Source organism: Enhydra lutris, unplaced genomic scaffold, assembly GCF_002288905.1.
Source record: "Enhydra lutris kenyoni isolate GAN:26980312 unplaced genomic scaffold, ASM228890v2 scaffoldscaffold9, whole genome shotgun sequence".
NCBI lineage: Eukaryota > Metazoa > Chordata > Mammalia > Carnivora > Mustelidae > Enhydra > Enhydra lutris.
The window spans coordinates 67,347,724-67,371,276 of NW_019154093.1; the positions used below are offsets into that span (position 1 = coordinate 67,347,724).

At 34.9% G+C, this 23,553-nt stretch overlaps 1 protein-coding gene across 1 annotated transcript in view; it reads right to left on the reverse strand.

Moving 5' to 3' along the window:
- LOC111143166 (olfactomedin 3) overlaps positions 1 to 21,901 on the reverse strand; it is a 194,881-nt gene extending 172,980 nt beyond the window's left edge. The window contains exon 1 of the mRNA XM_022496678.1: positions 21,317 to 21,901. Coding sequence (XP_022352386.1) covers positions 21,317 to 21,385 — 69 coding nt within the window. The 5' untranslated portion in view covers positions 21,386 to 21,901. The remainder of the gene's footprint in view (positions 1 to 21,316) is intronic.
- Between the last annotated feature and the right edge of the window lie 1,652 nt (positions 21,902 to 23,553).

Below are 23,553 nucleotides of genomic sequence, written 5' to 3' on the forward strand. Positions count from 1 at the left end.
TAACCTAAAAAGAGGTTACACATATATGTGTGTATTTTATATTTTATGAGTTACACACATAAAAGTACTAATATTAATAATATAATTAGCCATCAGGCTATAATTGGTAATAACATCTTTATTGTCCTTATCTTACTGTGTTTCAGATACTTCCAGGAAATATCTCATGTACGTCCCCCACAACAATCTTATGAGATATGTTTCACTTTACCCTGGATTTATATATCAGTAAAATGAAGTTTGTAGAGATTAATTTCTCAAGGTTCCATAGCTAATAAGGAGAAACTCTTGATCAAATTCAATTCTATCTCATGAATTTTTAGCTACCATTCTATATTCCTTAAACTAAAAAAAAAAAAAAAAATTGAAGGTTTTATTATATGTTGGACTCCAAGAAGGATAACTTTTCCATCCTTCCCCTATTTATTGAGGATCTTAAAATCTTTTATACATTTATAAATATACTACTTTGCCTAATGTAAAATACACTTTGATAAGAACTATATAATGAAGAAGAGGGAGCTATTGCAGTATATATCTCTATTTCATGGACAGTCTGGCCTTACATATTGGTATATTAAAACAACCTTCCCTGAATTATTTGCTCTTAACAATGCTTTCAATAAAATTTGGGTAATAGTAAACAAGAAATTTTACTCTCTAAAAATTTCAATGGTAGGTATACAAACTATGTTTTAACAACTGTGTTAGTGGTAGAATTAACGTCCTTTATTAAAATGGAAGAGTCCAAAATGATTGGTGACTAAATAATATTCATTTGGGAGTTTTAATCAACCTTTTCCTCATTCTCAACATTCTCACTTTAACAGTTGGGAAAAGTTCTCAGATGATCCAATGACTGATTTTATTCTATTCTCACATCTTCAATGAATCTCTGAGTTGAGATATTTTATTTTGCTAAAGAGCTGGGCCACGGTTAACTGAAATTTAGATCTGTGTGTATTTCTCTTTTTCATGAACACGGACTATGATTCTAGACAAACACCAAATGGACATGCTTACAAAAAAGAGCATAGAAAATTGGAACAAGCTAAAATTACAGCATGTGGGGGGCCTGAATGAACATGTGCTTCTCAAAGATTTGTTGAAATGAGACACCATATATCCCAGCCCTGGAAGAGGCCTTAGGAGGCATTTGTTCAATTCTGTCTTACTTTCTGCAAAAGCATTTCAATACAACAAGCTTTGTTCAAGAGATGAGAGATGATCTGTAAACGAGTAAGGGTAGAACCTATAAAATTGCCTCCTTCCAATCCTCGTTTGTTAATACTATGGGAAATCATTGGTTATTACCTTTTTAAAAAAATAATTACAGTCGATTTATTCCCACAGACATAGCCTTTTCTATTGTGAAGGGTCTTTGTAAAATACTTTCTTTTTTTTTCTTTTGTTCTAAATATTAACATGTTCACACCACTCTTCCAAAAGATAATCTAAAAAAACAAACAAACAAAAAAAAAAAAACTTTATGAGAATGGTGCCAGAAGTAGGTAGAGTTTCTGAAAAGAATAGATATCTTTTATTTTTTCATAAGATATATTGGAAATCATGTAAAATTGGATAAGGTGAACTGAATGAATAATGTCAGGTTACAGATTATTACATTAGTTAAGAAGTAGGACATATAGCACAAACAATGTTTTTGAACACTAATTACTGAAAAAATAAGCTGCCATTCATTTAGCACTTACTAAATCCTAAGCAGTGGACTTGGTGCTTCAAAATACTATTTAACCTTCATGTAGTCCCATGAGGGAGGTATTATTTTCCCATTATAATACCAAGAAATACATGATTTACACAGAAGTAACATGCTTCAAGGAAGGCACATAATTTCTTATAATTTCAATCAAGAAATGTTATTTACTGCAATTTCCCATCATTCGGATCATATAGTAACTATGATAGAGGTTAAAAATAGTGTTTTCTTTGCATAAAAGAAAAAAAAGGCAGAAAAGCAAGGAAGGAAGGAAATAAGCTTTTTTATTATAAACAGAATTTTGATGGGGAATTTAAATCACCCATGCTCATTTAATTGACAGGATAATTTGAAAGTGATCTCATCTATTTTTTCAATGAGTTCTAAAGCTTTCTATTAGGCAACAGTTCAAGTAAAATTTGTGGGACTAACTTAGATTATTATGTGAATTGGAAATAATCAAGCTGCATTTAAAAATATTTTATAATTCATGCTGTTGATTTATATAATTTATGTAATAAGTTCTGATGGTTGAAGTTCTACTTTAGTAGTTGGCAGATGAAACTTCCCCTTCTTTACACACAAGTACACATATGCACAAATACATCAGCACGTTTTAATTTTTCTATTTCCCGATTTTTTTTTCAACATCATTATATTACCTTACAATTCCTTTTATTCTATTACAATGTTACCTCATAGCAAGAAAACGAGAAGAATGTCACATGGATCTTTTTTTTTCTTTTGCTTGCTTTAGTCACATAAAATTAAACTTAACATTTTTCTTCTGTTATGTTTGTTGGATAATTAGAAAGACATTGTAAAATAGATTAAAAGACATATGTGAGCCATGTCTCCTTTAGACATATGGTAGAGCAGAAATAAATTGCTAAATATAACAAACTACAAATTTCTTTGCATTAATGTAGTACATTGAAATAAGATTTTATTTTGGTTTCAGGATTTGTGGAAGAAACAAAAGTGAACCCAGTTTTCTTGTATGTGTTTGGTGGGACTATTACAATATGTTCTCATGGATGTGGGAAAATTGCTAATTGGATGACAGCCTCCATATCAGTCAGCAACACAACTTTCTTGTGTTGCTTTAAAAATGTTCCAAGGAAATTTTCAGGGCAGAGGTTTGGCCCAATAGGGTTAAAATATACAATCCCCCTGGCTGTCAGCTGTGCCTGTCTTTCCTGGTTATACCATATCAACTTGGAAGACTCAGTGGTTGAGTCTTCCCTTGGGTATGCTATGACATCTAAGATAAATCTGGCCCAAAGTGTGGGGAAAAGAAGTGATACATCTTTTCACTTTCTATAATACTCTGTGTTGAATGCCCTTCAACTAGTTTATGGCTTTGTACGTTTTCCACATCAAGAGAGATCTGAGCTAGCTAAACTTCTTCATAGACTCAGTGAAAAAATAACTAGTTCCTGGGGAAAACTCAGACTTGTCTTTCAATGTACATGAAAGATTCATTATCGATTTAATGCAGACAGCAACATGTGAGAAACTCACAATCAATCATTAGTGACATTCCCTCATGTCTACTCTCTTCTCTGAAAATTTCTTCACCTTTTTACTTTTATTGAAATCTCGTTCTCCCCTGAGTAGACAGCTGCCTCTAAGGCACTCCCAAGCCCTTTGCCACACTCCTCTATCACAGCCTGACAGTGGAAAAGCTGTCCTTTTTGCTCCTAATTGCAGTTTTCAGGGCATTATTCTTTTCTTCTTTCTACCAATAACCCATCATCACTTTCAGCTGATGACCATGCTTTCTATTTCACTGAGAAGATGAAAGCAATTACAAGAGAGCTTCCATGTGTCTGCACTCCCCTATCTAAACCACAAAGAGCATTAGTACACATACTTTGTCTTCCCACCTGTTCCCATAGAAGAATTCTCTGTGATCCTATTTAAAACCATTCATGATTATTTGTGATTATTATCAGCATTACAACGTGGTGTTATTTCTTCCATTTTAGACTCAACAAAACCAAGCATGTCTGATACCATATCCTCCTCTAGGTTTACCCCATTTCTCTTCTCTTCATGGCAGAACTCCTCAGAATTATATCTGTTTGTTATCTATAATTCTTCCTTTATGCTTTATTGAACCCATTAAGATGAGGACTTGTCACCATCAGTGTACTGAATCCATTTATCAATCTCACCAGTGATTCCATTTCTAAAGACGATTCATTTTTGAATTTCATATTACTTGGTCCAGTTGGAGCATATGAAAATTTAATTTAATCATTTTTTCTCCTTGAGACATTTCATTCACATTGTTTTCAGGACAGTATCTTCTCCAACTTTTCCTCCTGTTTCATAAATTCTCAGTCTCTATTATTAGTTTTCCCTCAGCTTTTTGCCTTTCAATATTTGAGGCATTAGTGTTCAGGCCACTTCTCTCACCGATCCCCTCCAGTTTTACAGGCTTGAGTACTATCTATGTATTAATGATTCTCAAAATGATATATGTAGTTCAGACCTCTCCACTGAGCTCTAAACACCAACTGCCTACTCAAAAACAACACTTGGATGTCTAATTGACATTTTTTTCATTTTATTTTATTTTTTTCAGTGTTCCAAATTCATTGTTTATGCACCACTCCCAGTGCTCCATGCAATACATGCCCTCCATAATACCCACCATCAGGCTTACCCAACCCCGTACCTCCCTCCCCTCCAAAGCCCTCAGTTTATAGACTCTGAGAATCTAATATGCATTTCAAACTTAGCAACTCTAAAATATAACTTCTGATCTCTTCTCCCAGTGGGTTTTTTATCTTGAGAGACTTATTTCTTTCCAAGTGCTCAAGCCAAAAAACTTCCATTGCCAATTTTCAACTCATTGAATAAATTCTGTTAGCTACCACCACTAATTTAATTTTTTATACCACCTGGTCTCTCTTCTTCCCTTATCACCAGAAGTAAAATAATATGTCACATCTGTGCTCAAAACACACAAGTATCTTCCCTTCCCACAGACTCCTTCAAACCACTTAGAGGAATCCACATGATCTTTTCCCTGCTAAACTGCTGATCTCATTTCCTGTTAGTTTCCTTTTTGTTCATTTCCCTTGTTCACTAGCCTCCTTGCCTTTTCTCAAACCTGCCACTTGTGTGCTTTTGCTTTTCTGAATTTGTACTTAATTTTTTTTGTTCTTGGAACTCTTTTCTGCCAGATATCTACATGGCTTACTCCTTCACCTTCATGTCTCAGCTCAAGTATCAGGTTTATTGTGGGACCTATTTTGTCCCACTATTGTGGGACCTTACAACATGTCACTGCCTCTTACTTACTCTTCTTTGTTTTATTTTCCTTCCACATAGTGTATTATCACGTGACATACAATTTGCTTATTTGTTTGTTATTTTAGTTAGATTTTAAGCATTATGAGGGCAGAGACTTTTATTTCATTGGTCACTCCTATATCCTTAGATTCCAATTAATGCTAGGTTTGTGGCAGACATTCTAAAAATGCATTGAAAATCTTGCACCATAAGTCCCTGGTGATGCTATCGCGGCCGGCGTGACAAATCGACCAGGAATGTGAGGGTAAGAGGATGGTCAAAAGAAATTAAGAGACAAAGAGATGGGGGCAGGAGGAGCACTGAGGAGGACGTCCAACAGTGCCGATTTTATTCCACATCTTACAAGCATTTATAAGGCAGACCACAAGAGAAGGAGTAACCACAAGTTCCTATAACAAGTTTTACATTAACTACAAACAAATCTCGTGATGCCAGGTAGTCACGGCTAATGCCATTAGCTACTATTGATACAAGAAGTTACAATCAACCAGGGAATGGATTATGGGAAGTACAGGAACAGCAAGGACCAACTAAGAATTTATGACCCTGACCACATTGTTCCCTTCTGTAGGGAGTACATGTGGGAAGTCACGTAGGCACAACACATAGCACAGACCCTTTCTCAGTGCTACTCAACCTTTCCTGTCCGTAACCCTTTATTAAGGCATTTGGACTTAAAGGGAGACACAAGTCAGGGCCTGGTTTGGTCTTCGTTTCAAGCCTTATCGTGGCCTCCAACATGATGCAAATGTCATGTTATTGGTGTCTGGCTCCAAACTTCAAGAGCAGGCTTACCCTAGCCATTTGGTATTTTGTTGCAACGTGGCAACCAGTTTTACATTTTTTGAACTTTTCTTCTCCGACTTTTAACATTATGATGGGGTTTTATTGTGTTTTTTGAATGAATACAAAAAAAAAAAAAAAGGAAAGGAATAAAATAAGAAGGAAGGAAGGAAAATGAAAAATAAAGATAAAAGAAATTCCAAGATGAAAAACCTTTGCATGGTGAAAAAACCTGGTCAATAGAATTTGAATTCAGTATGCAACCTGACAGTTTTAGGCGATGTCAAATTGCAAACCAATTTGACCAAGCCAGAATCCTCTTATAACTAGATCAGAATATAGTAGAAGATCATTTGTGTGTGGAACTATCTTGACAACAGACTTGTTCTAAGAAGATTTATAATAGTTTTAATTATTTTGTAATAATAATTTTCATGTATGATGGTGGTGATGTAGTCCACAATGTGCAAGGAATCTCCATTCACAGTTCATAGGGGAGCTTAATCAGCATGATATGGATGAGGCAGGGACAGACAATCACCATGAAGTCATAGAGATCTTGGGGTAAGATGTGTTGGGGTTCTTCTCAGTAACTTAACATTTTGAGAATTAAAAAAGGTAGATAGAGATGAGATTGGATAGAAAGAGATAAAATAGAGACACCTAGACATATAACCATATATATATATATACATTTTTAATGTGATTATGTTAGGTAATTTTATGTGTCAAGTTGACTAAACCATGGTATGCCCAGATATTTGGTCAAGCATTACCTTGAATATCTCTGTGACAGTGTTTCTGGATGACAGTTGAAAATCGGTATACTAAGTAAAGCAGATTCCTCTCCTTAATGTAGGTGGGCCTCACCCAAACAGTTGGCATCCTGAATAGAAATAAAGGACTTAGTAAAAGAAAATTTCTGCCTAACTGCCTTTGAGTTGGGACATTGATTTTTTTCCCCCTATCTTTGAACTCCAACGGAAACACTTGCTCTTTCTAGGTCTTGAGCTTATAGGCTTTTGGATTGGATTGACACCATGGGCTTTTCTGGGCCTTCAGCTGGCTGACTGCAGGTCTGGGGAAATATCCATTGCATGAGCCAATTCTTCATCATCAATATTTTTATATATTATGTATGATATATATTCATATGTATATATACACACACACACACACACACACACACACACACACACATGAGTGCACACACAGACATACACACACCCCTACACATCCTGTTGATTTTGTTTCTCTGTATAACTCTAACTACAATAATACATATACATTGTGTTTTATTTCTTTGTTTTGGGTTAAGGTAATTAAAGGCTAGAAATATGTTTAAATCTGGTATAGGTCAAATCTTGGACACTTTAGGTAATCATTTTTCTACCATTTTAATGCTACCAATAGCTCTCTTTTTCATCAACTTCACCTACTTCTCATAAAATTAGTAGTAAAAGAACTCAAGTCATGTTGAAAGCTCTAAAGTGTTTCACATGCTTTTTTATATCTCTGTGACTTCATATGAGTTGCCTTTTAATGGAAGCCCCTTTCTTCCTTTATTGTCTTGCTGATCTTCCTTTAAGCATCACTCCCCCCAGGAAATTTTTTCTTATGCCTAGCCTGCTGTAGATGTTCATTCTCTATCCTTGACTTGTGTCAGATGCAAGTATCTGTTATAGGACATAGGTAGTACTGTAATTATTAATATATCTGATTGAGTTCTCTGGTAGAAAACATTAAGGGCTTTTTGAGAGTAGTAACTATATACCTTTTAAAAAGTATTTTATCTCCAATTCCTACAATATTGCCAGGCATGAGTATTTGTTGAAAAATTTATCCTAATATGAATGTAATATAAATATAACATGTATTAATTAAGATCATTGAGCGTAATTAATTTCTGGACTAACTGTTTTCTTCACTTTGTATATTTTCCTAAAGCTAAACCCAAATCCCAATTATTTAAAATTAAATAAGCAAATTCAACAACACAATTTTCTTCTTCAACTGCACACTTGCTTATACATTGTGGAATATCATTAAACAATCATCATGTTTGACCATGCCTTTATTGTGTAACATGCATTGGTTCTCTAAACAAAATTGCTTTCATCTGAAGACATACAAGTGCCTTTGTTAGATCAAATTTGACTGATGAAAAGAAGGAGTTGTCTTCATCATTTTAGTAAATCATTTGTAGACAATTTATTTGCATTTTCACTGTAGATGACAAATCCAGTATAAAGAATGTGGCATCAAATGCTTTTAAGGTCCTGGGTTGGCAAAGAAATGAAATGACAACCACTTAATTCTTAGATTGAGAGTGAGATTCTATAGGCAGATTTTACCTAACAACAACTGAAAGACTCACTTGTATCTTATAAATGTCAAGCTAGGGAAAATGGTTATCTATCATGTAATTAAATTAAGGTTATGTATAATCTAATTAGTCTTCTTTTTAAACAATTTTTCATTTCTATATTATCTAACTTTACTTTTTAGAACTCCCTGTAATTTTACATCTATTGTTTCTCTAATGTTAATATTCACAAGCACAGACTGTAGCATTATTTGGCTGACTTACGTTTCATGCTTACATAGTAATTAATGTCATCTAGAATCATGTATTAGTTTCCTATCGCTGCTATAAGGCATTACCCTAAACTTAGTGGTTTAAAACAACACAAATTTGGTGTCCTACAGTTCTAGAGGGCAGAGATATGAAGTTCTCTGAGGTTAAAACTGAAGTGTTAACAAGGCTGTATTCCTTGCTGGAGTCTGTAGAGAGGCATCCATTTTCTTGGCTGTCCAGCTTCTAGAGGCAGCCCACATTCCTTGGCTTTTGGCCCCTTCTTCCATCTTTAAAGTGATTCCCTCCAGTCTCTGTTCTGTCATCTTCTCTCCTTTTTCTGATTCTAAGCATCCAGCCATCCTCTTATAAGGTCCTTTTTATTACATTGGGTCCATCAGAAAACCTAGGACAATGTTCCCATCTCAGAATTTTTAATTTAGTCACATTTGGCCGAGTAAGGTAACAAACATATTCACAGTTTCTGGGGATTTGGATGTGAACATCATTGGGGAGGACATTATTCTGTCTATCACTGTCCATATGCATTTTTTGTACTGTTTTTAGCCAAATAATGAATCATAATTCAGTAGCAGAAAATATCACTGAAGTCATAATTTAAAAAGAAACTTTGTAATTATTTTTTGATTAAAAATAATCCAGTCCCTTGACTATTGTCCCTGAATACTGTCCCACTCCCCAATAATAAAAACATATGGATAGAAGCTTGCTAACCATTCTTCAGTTATGTCATGGAGGTTATTCCTTTATGCAAAAATAAAATAGGTGGTCTCTCTATTTCTTGTAACCCTTAGAGTCTCTTTTAACTACTGTCAGATAAAGAAACACAATGTCCTTCACTCATTTGTTTTTCACTGAATCTTCAAAAGCTAATAACAAGGAAGGATACAAAATAAAGATTAAATATTCTGTAATGCTTGAGAAATGAGCTTATATATGTTACATTTATTTTGGTGTCACTGTGTATATGACTAAATTACCATGATTTTCTTTTTTTTTTTTTTTAAAGATTTTATTTATTTATTTGTCAGAGAGAGAGAGAGGGAGAGAGAGCAAGCACAGGCAGACAGAATGGCAGGCAGAGGCAGAGGGAGAAGCAGGCTCCCTGATGAGCAAGGAGCCCGATGTGGGACTCCATCCCAGGATGCTGGGATCATGACCTGAGCCGAAGGCAGCTGCTTAACCAACTGAGCCACCCAGGCGTCCCTTACCATGATTTTCTTGATGACAGATGATATTAACTTTGATTTTCAGAAGTAAAGTAAAAGAGACCTAGGTTTTACCCTTAATTTTAAAAATTTGAGAGTCTATGAGCAGAAGGAAGGATGAAAGAATGATGAGCTACATTTATAAGATATGACTGTGTCCCATTTTAGGAGGACCCACCCATAAAAAAAGAGCATTTTGCTCAGCATCTTCATTTTGTACATGAGGAAATGGAAACCAAAAAAATTTAATGAGTTGTCCAAAGCTATACAACTAGACAGTTGCAAAACTGGTATTAGGCCCCAGCTTTTTAAATTCCTAATTTGGTACACTGTCTATAACACTGTGAAATTTCCAATTTCCTAATTATTATGTAACTTGCTTTGATTTGGTATGGTTCTTCTCTTCCTTTATTTTCATTTTATATGTTAAATTAATATTAATTAGGTTGAGTCCCTTGAGGGATATCTTTTCCAAAAGAAATGATTACAAATGGACAAAATACGATCACCTTTCTATTGCCTCTCTCTTTGCAAAGGTAAGCTGCAAGAAAGAAAAAGGAAATAAGGATGTTTTCATTGCCTTTTCCTCCCATTTTTTTTTTTACTAAGAGATATTAAAGATAAATTGAACTCAATTAGAGACTTTGTTCTAAAAGTGAATGCCAACAGTAAGAAAATGGTAACCAGTTCTCATATTAATGAATGCAATCATTCTGTGCGGGGGTGCAGTAAACCACCTGAAATAACTCGAATGCATGTTGGCAGATGAACACACCATCTGTAAAAGCCTCAGTCTATGCTAGTGTGTAAACAAATACTCATCCCCCCTCAACCCTTCTTTTCTTTCAGCTATACGAGTGTATCCACCTCTTTGTCACATATAAGCTCATTTATAATTTTATCACTTCTTACAGTCTTACTCCATTACAAATATTTAGAGTTGGAGTTTTTAATTGCTTTAACTGACAGGAAAGTCATGGTGCTTTGGAACAAATAAGGGCACCATGTGTAAATTATTGATTGATCCCGTCCACTTGATTCCTTACTCTCACATATCTTATGCCCAGTTTTGAGTTATATTACAATAGCTACTTTTTTGGCATGAGCTTCATAAGTCTCTATACATTTCCTCCTGCTTATCCCTAGAGGGCTTTAAGGTATATGTAATCAAACTAGAATTATTTTATTCTCTGACTTTGTCTAGTATTCAGCTTTCTGTAAAGAGTAGAATATATCTGTAGCACAATATAAATAATAAATGGTAAGTATAATCAAAAGTATTCAGTGGGTCTTGAGCCAGATAATATTTCTGTTTATTTAGTACTACAGTGATACGCACTAAGATATAGTTATCATGCCACAAAACGTATGTAGGTGTAAAAATACTTACCATTGGTACTAATTCCAGATAAACAATTCCCTAAGCATCCATAGACATAGATCATTCCCAGAAGTGTTATTGTCTTTTTTAAGTTAATATTTCACCCATGACATTTTGGTGCAGTGAATCAACATTTCCAATACTGATTCTCTATTTGAAGAAATCCTGCCATCTGGAATTGGTCCCTCTAGTAATGCTATTTAAATCGTCATGGGATAATGCTTCTTAATCACCTTCAACTTAGTTGGAAAAATAAAAAAGATCATCTATTCAATTTATGCACTCCCTTTGGGGTTATCTAGGTAGCTGTTTGTTTGTGCTGTTAGGACAATTTATTACTGACATTTCTTTCCAGAGCATTTGAGCCTACGAAGTTAATCATGAAAATATTGAATTTTCTGATGATATTTAGAAGTTAAAATTCAGATGATTTTTTTTCTATTTTTAAAGATTTTATTTACTTGAGAGAGAGAGAGATAGCAAGAGAGAGAGCATACAAGCAGCGGGGAGGGGGAGAAGCAGGCTCCCCTCTGATCTGGGAGCCTAACATGGGGCTCAATCCCAGGACCCTGGGACCATGACCTGAGCTGAAGACAGACACTTAACAACTAAGACACCCAGGCGCCCCTCAGATGATTTTTTTAACTCCACTCTACCTATATTTGCTCCTAATCATTTAATATTGTTCTGTATCATGGCGTTGTGCTCATTTAATAAGTAGTACAAATATAGAGGCAATATTACTTTTCTTTATATGGTACTATTATAAGAACGTGTAGTAAGAGAATAATTTTAAGAGAATATTTTATATTCTTAAAAAAATAATGGAGTCCCTACAAAGAGATGGAGAAATATTTATCACGTAAGGCTAAGACACTACATAAAATAAAGTAGTCAAGACATGGGTACACATTGATAAACTCTTCAGACTTATAAACCTATGCAAATAAAATGGATGCTTATACACACACCAAGAAATAAGAGGACGTGCTAACATTACTACCAAGTATCAGGAAGCACAGTAGGTAATTCTTAAGAGTATTAAGGTTGTTGTATCCCAGAGAGCTATGAAAAGTCAAAAATAGCACTAAAGATGCTAAGGTAGGACAGGAAATTAATCAAAAATTTAAAAAGACATAATCTTGCTGCATCCTTTAAGATAAATAACCAGATATAAGTGGTCTAAGCCCCTGAAAAGATTCTTAAAATTTACTTTCCTGCCCCTAATATCTTTTCTATTGGGAGCGTGGACTCTAAACACATATTATATTTAACCCAGGATTTTGAGTTTTTTAAGTGTTCCTTGACTTATTTTTTCCTTCGTCTATATATTTGTTCATTCAACAAATACTTGTTAAGTATTTTACCTGAATAGATACTATACTAGTCGCTAGATGGGAAAAGATAAGATAATGACTAAGACAGGGTCTGACCTCAGTTACCTTACAATTTATTCAGGGAGACATAATACAATAAATAACCAACTGGGGGAAAAAAAAAGTGGAAAGTGTACTAAAAGTGATTAGAAATAGAGTGCAATAGAGGAAAGCAAATTTGGGGGGGAAAAATCCAACTCAGTCTATGTTCACTGCACACCTATTCTATTTCAGAGACAGTGTAGTGGCTATAAATGCAAAGATGAATAAAACATGATTCTTTTCTTTTAGGAGTTCTTAGTTTTTCAGGATTACCTCTTCTTCTGGGGTATGAGGAGTGTTAGGGCAGGATGTATGGAAGAAGTGACATTTGAGTTGCATCTTAAAATATAGGTAAAATTTTGACATATGGAGAGGAGGGAAAGAGCTTTCCAAAGAGAGGCGAAAGGAGGAACACAACAGCATCTGTGATCCTCTTTCTGAACTTATTTTTATTCTCCTGAAGGCTTGTTATAAGAATGACGGAAGGTATAGCCTTATGATATATACTTTAGAACACTTGTTTTTTAAAACATAAAAAAATAAATGTTTTTAGAAAACTCTACTTTTTAATTCCAAGAATATTTTTGAATATTTTTATTAGTAACATTCAAATTAATGGCACTCTTGATAGAGATGTTCTTATACTGTTCCTATATTTTTGGACCCCCCTTCCCAAAAGGCTTTGCCACCTCTTATAGCAAGTAACAGAAATAAGTTAAATCTCACTAAATGATGGTGTGCAAATATTTCTGAAATAATACATTTCTTAAATATTAATTTTTCTTGATTAGAGTCTATCCTAAAAATTATATAGTTATCTATTTTTACCCTTTATATTATTTACATCAGTTGAACTGAGAAAGGAAAGAATGAATTCATGAGTTACTCAGGTGGACTTGCTTTTGGATGAATAACATTAGAAGAAGTATTATTAAGTGGCTAATTAAGGGTTAGGTCTTTTTAAGCACTTTGTAAAAGTCTCTGTTAAAAAGAGCAAGAAACCCAGTATTAACAAAGGGACTAGGAAAGCAATCCAGGAGATAAGAGCAGAGAAATTATGTTCATAAAGTTGTCAGTTCTTCATGACTGCTATGTTCTTGACATTTATGTCCTTCCTACCTGCCTAAATTGTTGATATCCCAATACCCAATGTGATGGTTTTAGGAGGTGGGGGCTTTGGGAAGTGATTAGGTCATCAAGGGGAGCCCTCACTGAATGAGATTAGTGCCCTTCTAGAAAGACTCCTCAGAGCTCCGTAGCCCCTATTACATGTGAGAGCACAATGAGAGGGAACCAGCTATGAACCAGGAAAAGGACCATTTCCAAAACTTGATCATGCTGGTGCCTTGATCCTGGACTTCCCAAACTTCAGAATTGTGAGCAATAAATTTCTGTTGTTAACCCAGTCTGTGGTATTTTGTTATTGCAGCCTGAATGGACCAAGACAATGACCTTCTGCCCTGAACATATTTAGACGGAGTAACTTGAGAAAATCCCTTTCTAAATCTTCTTTCTTTAATATTTTAAAATCATAGAGAGGATTTAACTACTTAATAGGGGTGACTGTGTGGCTCAAGTGGTTAAGCATCTGCCTTTGGCTCAGGTCATGATCCCAGGGTCCTGGGATTGAGCCCCTCATTGGGCTCCTTACTCAGTAAGGAATCGGCTTCTCCCTCTCCCTCTGCCTGCGGCTCTGCCTGCTTGTGCTTTCTCTTTCTGTCCAATAAATAAATAAATAAATAAATAAATAAAATCTTAAGAAAAAATAAACTGCTTTATCATTGGTATACTTTGCAAAGACACAAGAAGCCTACACTTTTCATCTGGTCAAAAAAGCAATTTTATCTGTTGATAGATCTTTGTTTAAATATATCCATCCTCTCTGTGATACACTCTCCATGATTAGTTTAAAAGCTCTTTTCTGGTTGTAGTTTGGCTTTGATATTATGGAAACACTCTGCATGTCTTGTATTTTTCTTTTCTAACAAATTTGTAAGTGGGGCCTTTTGGGCTATAAGTATGATGTAAATTTTCAAGGTGATATTTTGAAATTGGAGCTTTGACCAAAACTATGGGCTGGTTCTGAGAAATTCTGCTGATCACATAGAAATATGACATTCACTTTTCTGAAAGCTGAGAAGAAGGAATAGCAAAGAAAAAAAAGGTAATGAAAGGCTCTTTTCTACTACGATCTTAGCATATGGTACAAAACAGACTTTAGATCTGGTTATAGATTGATGTTATGAAATATTTATATAAAAACTTATGGATTTATATATAAATGATTTATAGGTATAAGTGACATATATACAATTATATATATAATTAATAATGGTATGAACTATTGCTATTCCATCTAGTCCATAGCTAAGAAAAGTGAGCTTTAGAGAGATAACTGTCTTACGGAAATGTTGCACAGTTAGGCCTTAAAATCATGTTAGGCCTTAAAGCCATGATTTCATGTCCAGTTTGCCTTTTTATGTTGAATTAATTTGGTATACAATTGGAAAATTATATCAGAGAATTACCATGATAATACTAGTTTCATAGAAAATCTCCTTCAAGGTTTTTAATTGGTAGGTGGCATAGACTGAGTAAATGGATGACTAATTTCAAGATCATCTTTTAGATTTAAACCTGGGATCTAGGTAGTAAATGTTTAGATAATTTTTGATGTTACTTTAATATATTAATGCCACTATGAAATCATCTGTTCATATACATACACATATACATATTCACCTAAATGCTCAGATGATCCAAAGACCCACGGTCATCTCATCCAACCTACAAAGACAGCTGTCTGGTTTTGTATCTCCTCTATTAATTTCACTGATGCCAATTTATTTAAAGTAAAATGTGACTGCTTAACACTTCAGTAAATCAAACGCCAAGTCTTAGCTTTATCCAGTCTCATTTTTTTCTTTATATATTTTGTTAGTACAAAAATTGAAGTTTTGTAATGATTGCAAGTCCAAAATCCTTAAGGATGTTCCTGCTTGGGAAGAGTCAGCAAAGATAAGCAGGACCTTTTATAATTAGCCCTCCCAAATACCTCCGACATCTCATCACACTAGCAATTCCCTTCATGTGAGAAATAAGTTCTTGCTTTTCACTAGAGAATTTTTCATTTAATAAAAGACTTAGAGATGAAGCAAGAAACATGTTGGTTTTCAGATCCACTCCACACTTTGTTGGGTGAGTAACGTTTGATGGGTAAATGAATAAACCCGGGTACATGAATCATGTATGGGGAGATAAGAGGGAAGGAGAGGATGGTTCGTGAGGAAGTAGAAAACCTAAGGCTTTATTGAATGCCAAACACAGAAGAGGAAGACTTCATGATATTATCTAGGTAGGCTGATCCCCTGATGTCACATGATCTTAGATCTTAGATCTCATGATCTTAGATCACATGATCTCATGATCTTAGAAGCTATACCCTACAAAACGATTTGCTAATTTTTCATGAATGATCAAATATGATTAAATAAAGTATCATAGTCTGTGGGCTGCTGTAACGAAGTTCTCCACTGAGTGGCTTATAAACAGATATTTATTTCTCACAATTCTGGAGGCTGGAAGTTTAAGCTCTGGGTGCCAGCATGTTCAGGCAGGGATCCTCTTCCAGGTTGTAGACTTCTGTTTGTATCCTCACGTGATGGAAAGAATGAGCTTTTTTCTCTGTGGCCTCATATCAGGGTACAAATCTCATTTGTGAAGTCTCCATCTTCAGGACCTAATTACCTCCCCAAAGCCTCAGGGCTTAGTACCCTCACTTTGGGCATTAGGTTTCAATATATGAATGGGGTTGGGAGGGCTGGGGACCCACAAACATGCAAAGCATAGCTTGGGGTCTCCTAGAGTTTAACAAAGAACTTTTAAGAACATGTAGGCTTCATATTTTATAGGTAAGATCACAGCTTCCTCAGTGTCGTCCTCATACACACATACACACATACATACACACACACATACATCTATACATACATACACAATGCATATATACATATATATATACATATACATATATATATATACACACATACACACACACATATGTATAGTGGCAAAAGGGGGTGGAGAATAAAGGACCCTGCATCCTACTGTGCTTCTCACTTTTGTGCCACTTGCCGTCCCAACAGGGAACCTATCAATCATCCCAATAGTCATTTTTAAAGAGAGTAATTGCAAAATTACATGGGATAGAATTTTAAAAGAAAAATAAATGAAAATAGTACAAACTTAACCTTTTCAAATTGCCAAGAGAGTGAGAAGGAATATTTACTTTCTCTAAAATAAGAATTCAATTGGTTTAAGGAGAATGGGATAAAATCAGAGTAAGAAAGTAATTTGTTCCTTCAAAACATGGATGGGTTGGGTTGAACTTTTCACTTTTTATCATATCAGGGTTTATGGGTATGTGATTACAGGTTTTGTCAAATGCCATCGATCCATATTTTCTGTGCTAATTTGAGTTGGTCCTGTTGTATAGACGGTGTGTCTGGCATATAGGAGATACAGGAGAAGATAGATTTTTAAAGTGAATTTTACAACAAATTTATCTCAGCTTTTTTCCCTTGCTGCTTTTGCTTTTTATTAATTTCATTTAAAAGTTGAAAGAACAAGAACTTCAGGTTTATGTACAAAAGCCACCATAGCCAATTTAGGTCCTTGATAATTTTCTTTAGCAATACCAAAATGCAAAGGCATGTATACCTGGTGAATTACATTATGAAGCATTAAAAATATAATGATTGAAATTCTCTTGTTTTCCATCATCTTTATGTGGCTTTAAAGCAACTGTCTTATTTAATGCAAGAATTCTAATTAGCTGGGCTGTTTTGGACAGAAAGAACAGTTTGGTGTTGGACATAATTGCTGAATCACTGTTATGTTTTATTATGTTTGTGGTGTGAGCAAGTAGCATGGTGATAAGTTCTTTAATATATTTCTAGGTAAGGAGATAGTGAATGTTTTCTTCATCTAAGTGTGCTAGGGCATTTTTCAATCTATTTATCCCAGAGGTACAACTACCTTAAAGTTCAACAGTCACCCCAATGTGTGTCTATGCCTATGTCACCGCTTTTTAACTATTCCCCAAGTATCAGACTCTGGTATAAATGTTCTGTTTAAAACCTGCACAGCCGCATTTATTTCTTCCTTTCTTCCTGTTTCAGCACTGCAGAGCAAAGAAATTCATGGTTCTGATTCACAGGAATTACTATTTTGTTATAATGTTCGAATAATGGTCTGCTAAAAATCTTCTTGTAAAAGAAAAAGAGGTTCACTCTCCTAATATCAAGGTCATTACTGAACTCAGTGTGTTTAGTTTAAAAGCACAGAGATGCCATCTAGCAGCCATTCTCAGGAATTTCTAGCACTGGAATATTCCTTTCTCCATAAAAGTAAGCAATAATTGAATTCCTACAAGCTTTCAGGTTTTTAAAAATTTACTTATTAAATGATTGATGGTTTGACACATTGCCTGTAATTCAGGCACTCCATTACAAATAAAATTAATTTCTCTTAAAATAGGTAAAGTAATATACCTATAAGTTTTTCTAAATGAAACTAGAAACTTGTTAATAAGATTTTAATTAACAAAACATAGTTCTCATAATTTTCTGGGAGGAAAATTGATAACCTGTCTATAAAAAATTACAAATAATTAATTAATGGTGAATTGCCTTTCTTTGCTGAAAGAAAATACTAATTTTGCCAATTTTCTGATACATCAAATGAGAGAAAAGAAAGTGAGTACATGCTGAAAGTAAGTCCATTCTATAAATATAAAAGTTTGGGATTTTTTTTTAATTTAAAAATAAAATTCTCTTTCAAGTAACTTATCTTACCATAAGATGGCGATACTTAAGTACTTTATAAATTGTCCTATAAGATCTGGAAGTTTCAATCTTAGGAAAAATGATCATGAACATAAACATTATCTAGTCTTTCATGAAATGGAATTGGCACTTAATGTTTTTAGATCAATTAATATGCAATGATCACTAGGGTTTAGATTTCCAATATTTGATCCATGTGGCAAATCCTATACCTGAAAAAAAAAAAACAAAAAACCTATTCTTTTTTTTTTTTTTTTAAAGATTTTATTCATCCACTTGACAGACAGAGATCACAAGTAGGCAGAGAGGCAGAGAGAGAGGAGGAAGCAGGCTCCCCGCTGAGCAGAGAGCCGGATGCGGATGCGGGGCTCAATCCCAGGACCCTGGGATCATGACCTGAGCCGAAGGCAGAGGCTTTAACCCACTGAGCCACCCAGGTGCCCCAAGAAAACCTATTCTTAAGAGCTCTCCTATTTTGCCAATTTGTGGGTCTCCATGTGTGATTATACATATATTTATTATAAAGAAAGTGTAACAATATAGAAGAATATTTGAATGCATTTATTTAAACATGTGATTATGAAATATATCAGTTCTAGCATATTAGTATATTAAAAAAAAATCAACTGTTTAGAATTTCTGTATATTTAACTGTCATCAGTTAATTATTACTTATTGTCCAAGAACTGTGGTCTTAAACATTTCTGTATCATTGGATTTTTATTTCAATTTCATCACACATAATTTGCATTATGAATGCTAATTTTATTACCTAAATCCTTAAGTAGTTCAAGCAAGAACAAATAAAATTTGTGAAAATTTCTAGTTCATAACCTAATTGACAATTATTTTGAGAATTCATTGGTACCATTTATGATTTGGTTAGGAGGGATACTTATAGATTGGTGATCAATAACAGCTTGCTAAAACAGTAGCTTTTATTAACTTTTTTAGAGCAATATTTTGTCTACTAGCCCCAAAAGTTTTTAGACATTAAAATCATTTGCTCTGAACCTTTTGATATTTTCTATAATGTCATATATGGTGTAGAACAAAATATCATCTCTTGTTTACACACTGTATTGCAGTATCTAGAATCTGAAAAGGACAATTTGAAAAGTTCATGTATGTGTTTTCCTTCCCTGGATTTCTCAGCTTACTTGTACTAAACAGCCCCACTACGTCAAAAGAAAAGTTATATATAGTTGAATACACAGACATAAACTTCTTAATACTAGAAAAGATCATATTAACTAAAATGGGTCATTGGAGAATTTAACAGCTCTTTTATTTAATAGCTCTTTTTTGTTTATATGTATCTAATTTGGCAAGGAGTGGGGTTCAAGAATTCAAAAAAGTGTTCAGACACTAAACATACCAGACAAATCACATCACACATGCAGTTCCTGGTAAAGCTCTACATTTCTGAATTCATTTTAAAGAATGAATCTCACTTTAAGTGATTTTTTTTCCTACAGTAACTCAGTAATTGGCTTTGCTTTAAAAAACTATTTTATCAAGAATATCACAAAAAAGATATATAATTGAATATGTTCAAAAGTGGTAACCAATAGAGTATAATGAGAGTGGCAGTAGGATGTGTCACTATAAATCCAGAGACAAAAAGAAAAAAAATTTAAAAATATAAAAACAAAGTCAACACTTTTTACCTGGATGTAAAGCTACCCCTTAGTGTATAAAATGCTCTACTAAGATCATTAAGGTGGAATTCACACACTGTGTGGAGATTTCACAGTGACAATATCAGCATAACCGTACCTTTAAAATAAAATTATTCTCATCAGGTCTCTCTAAATATGAAAACTGCAAAGAAATAACTACAAATATATATGATATGACTCTAAGTTTTTAATGTATACTATATTCGGCCTATACTATATTCAGTCAACCATAATACTAGATTATTCTTGGTTACATATTAGTTCTATACAATTAGGAAAAGAAACTTCATTTCTCTACACTACACAGATAATGTTAAGCTTTAAAAATAACTTTACAATATTTTCAAATGCAGCTTTATATGGTTTTGTAACATGGTATCATTTTTTTTGTTTTGTCCAAGTGCTCTTGACAAGCTAAATAAGTAAAATTATTTCAAAAATTGTATCTCTTATTCTTTTTACCAGATGCCTTTATCTCTTATTTTCCAGGTCATTGTGATTTTCTTAGAATGCTGAAGCTCTCATATTATCTCACTTTATTGTAAAGACGTTTCTCGCACACAACTGAAAATATTTCTCCATATTTTTCTACCTTTTTATCAAAAGAGCTTAGCGTTCACTTTAATTACCAGTACTGGATAATTTTCGGAGTTCAACAGCTATGAGACAACTCATCCTTCCTCTTTCCCTCCCTAGTTTGACAGGGTTCTCACTTCCTGTTTCTTAACACTGTTAATCAGAACTTCCCCAGTGCTTCCTAATTTTCTTAAAAAGAAAGAAGCAAATAAACACAAGCTCCTTTCACGAACGCCTCTCAGCCATGGCAGAGTATAGCTCTGCTGCTCGGCCGTGTGTGTTACCAGCAGCATCCTAAATGTTTTGGACACAAACCGCAGCATGTCTGCGATGGGAGTATTATTGACCAGGAGCAGCTGGAAAACGCTTCTCTGCTTTCAACAAAGAAACAGTGCACCATCTCCTAATACATGTTTACAAACTGCATTGTTTCAACTGCTAACTCCTTTGCATTACCCGTCCGACTTCAAAAGAGAGCATTAAGCACTTGGATACGGAATAAGCTAAATTCCCCCCAAGAGCCGCATAGTCCTCTGCCCATACACATTATATTCGCTCTTGGTCCCTCCCCCAACCCCTCCTCGCCTGGACTCTACCTTGAGGAGCTATTCCTTCGGTAGTTCACCTTGTTATCTTAGCAGTAGGGATAAGCCAGGCACCTCAAGATAGCTGGGAGAGCTGTCTTTCGTGCCTCCCCCCCCCCATATTTATTTGCATTTTTGGTCGGTTTGTTACATATTGCACATTTATTTCAAACAAGAGTTAAATATTTCCCATACCTTGGAAGGGTCTAATCCAGCAAGCAAAGACAGCAGCAGGAGATTGAGTAGGTTGGACGTCGCCTGCATTCTGATCTGGGTTTTTGCCCTCTCTTTACTCTCTTTTCTGTAGCCACTCCACTCTCACTGCAGAGACCTTTCCCTCGTCAGTTGCACTCTCTGCCTGCCAGTCAGAACAGAGTAGAGACAGAGGCGGTGGCTGGAGCAGGAGCAAGAGCAGCAGCGGCGGGAGCAGTAGCGGCGGTAGCAGTAGCGGCAGCAGCGGCAGCCGCCCTGGGGGGCGATCATTCCGCAGGCATTCTCACTCAGAGCAGGGAGTCCGCGTGAGCTCAAGGGGGTGGGTTAGGCTGCAGTGGGCGCTGACCGAGGTGCTGAAGCTCCTCCAACCCGAGCCCTAGTTTACCCTCTCTCCCGCTGCTATCTAGCCAGCCCACCTCAAAAGTTTTGACCCAAGCAAAAGATACAGGGAGTAACTGCCGAGAGAGGTGTGGAGACCTGGGCAACGGATATGACATCACTACAACTCCTGGGGGCTTGGGGGTATATGTTGCTGGGAATTTGTTAACCAAACAAGGATTGACTCTCACGCTCCAGTTTAGCATTTGGTGGCAACTTGATCTGCAAAGGAGAAGTAAAGAGTCAGCTCTATCCAGTATTATGAAACAAATAGTGCCTGGAACCTTCTGCTGTCATTGACAGAGGACTTGATATCGTATTTAGTGCTTTAAACAAAGTTTGCAGTGCAGACTATCAATATGAGTTTTCCGTTCAAGGCACCCAATTTGTAGCTATTATATATGCATATATGCACTGTCATTTATAAATAGTATTGAAATAATTTGTTTGGTTATGTATTAATGTATATTTTTCTGTCTAGGACTTTACTATGCATAAATAAATGAGTAGCTTTCTTTTTTATCATAAATGGGATATTCTATTAGTGACCTCCCCCACCCCACACGCAGCTGAAATCCTTCTTCCTCACACACAGCCACAGCCATAGCCAGAAATATAATTTCTTTTTCTATCTGACTTATGTTTATGCCTGAGGAAGAATTCAGTGATGGATGGAAAGTGGGATGGGAAAAATGAATATTTCTAAGCTTCCAAATATTTCTGTTTTCCCAAACTCAAGAGAAGAGGAAGAACAGCTGCTTTACAGGAGCAAGAAAGGGTAAATAAAAAACTAACACTCTCATACACCTTACGTTGTTTAATTATACTCAAGCGACTTCTTTTCTTTGAAGCTGGGAAAAAGTAAGTGTTTGCCATAAGATAAAAACACGGAGAGGAGTTTGCAACCACCTTGAAACCTCCTTCTCATATGATTATACCTTTAATGCTCCTTGAGTTATGTCTTCTGTTGAGGTTTCTAGAAATGTTATTTCCCAAGGATTAAAATGTATGAACTGATGATATGGCCATTGCTTCCACTGTAAAAGAGAAGATAAATTGTTTGAGATATTAGACACACACCGTGTACAAAATCTCACCAATCTTTTATGGAAAAGTCTTCATATTTTTCAATATATCTCAATTAGGAATCAAATGTCTTAGAAGTTATAATCCCCAAGGATTTGCATCATGTTGCATCTATTTTTAATCCTGATATTATGAATATGTATACATGTGTATGTCATTACCTGAGTTCTTTTTTCCTTATGAAACATAAATAACAAGGAGAAAAGTAAATATGAAAATTCCTTTTGAAGAAATAAATAGATCATGCATAGAAAAGAGATTAAAGAATAAGAGAAAGAAAGTAGAATTATCTGAAGTCTGTTAGTTTAATGATAACTCTAGCAATCATAACAACAGTTGGAAATTCCCATTATTTCCATGCAGAAAGAGGTAAGAGAAATTTTCTTTTGAGGTAATGGATAAAATTACAGAGTTATGTCTGACACCCTTTGGAATAGCTTTCTAGAGCATATATGGGGTGTCCCCCCCTTTTTACATTTGTTTCTTAACCTAATCTCTATTTTTATCCATCCATCTAGGATAAATCAGCATAGATTATGTTTTTTGATGATTCATACATAAAAATTGTTGAAAATTGTATTTCATTTCTAAATGGAATTTCTAAACATTTCAAATCATTGCACAATTGGGAAATGAATTACAAGGTGCAGTAGCTGGGTGGTTATAATAGTGCATTTGTATTATCTATACTAAATATAAAATAATTGTTTATTTTTATGCATGCTCTTTTCTCTTCTCAGAATATCTTCTACCAT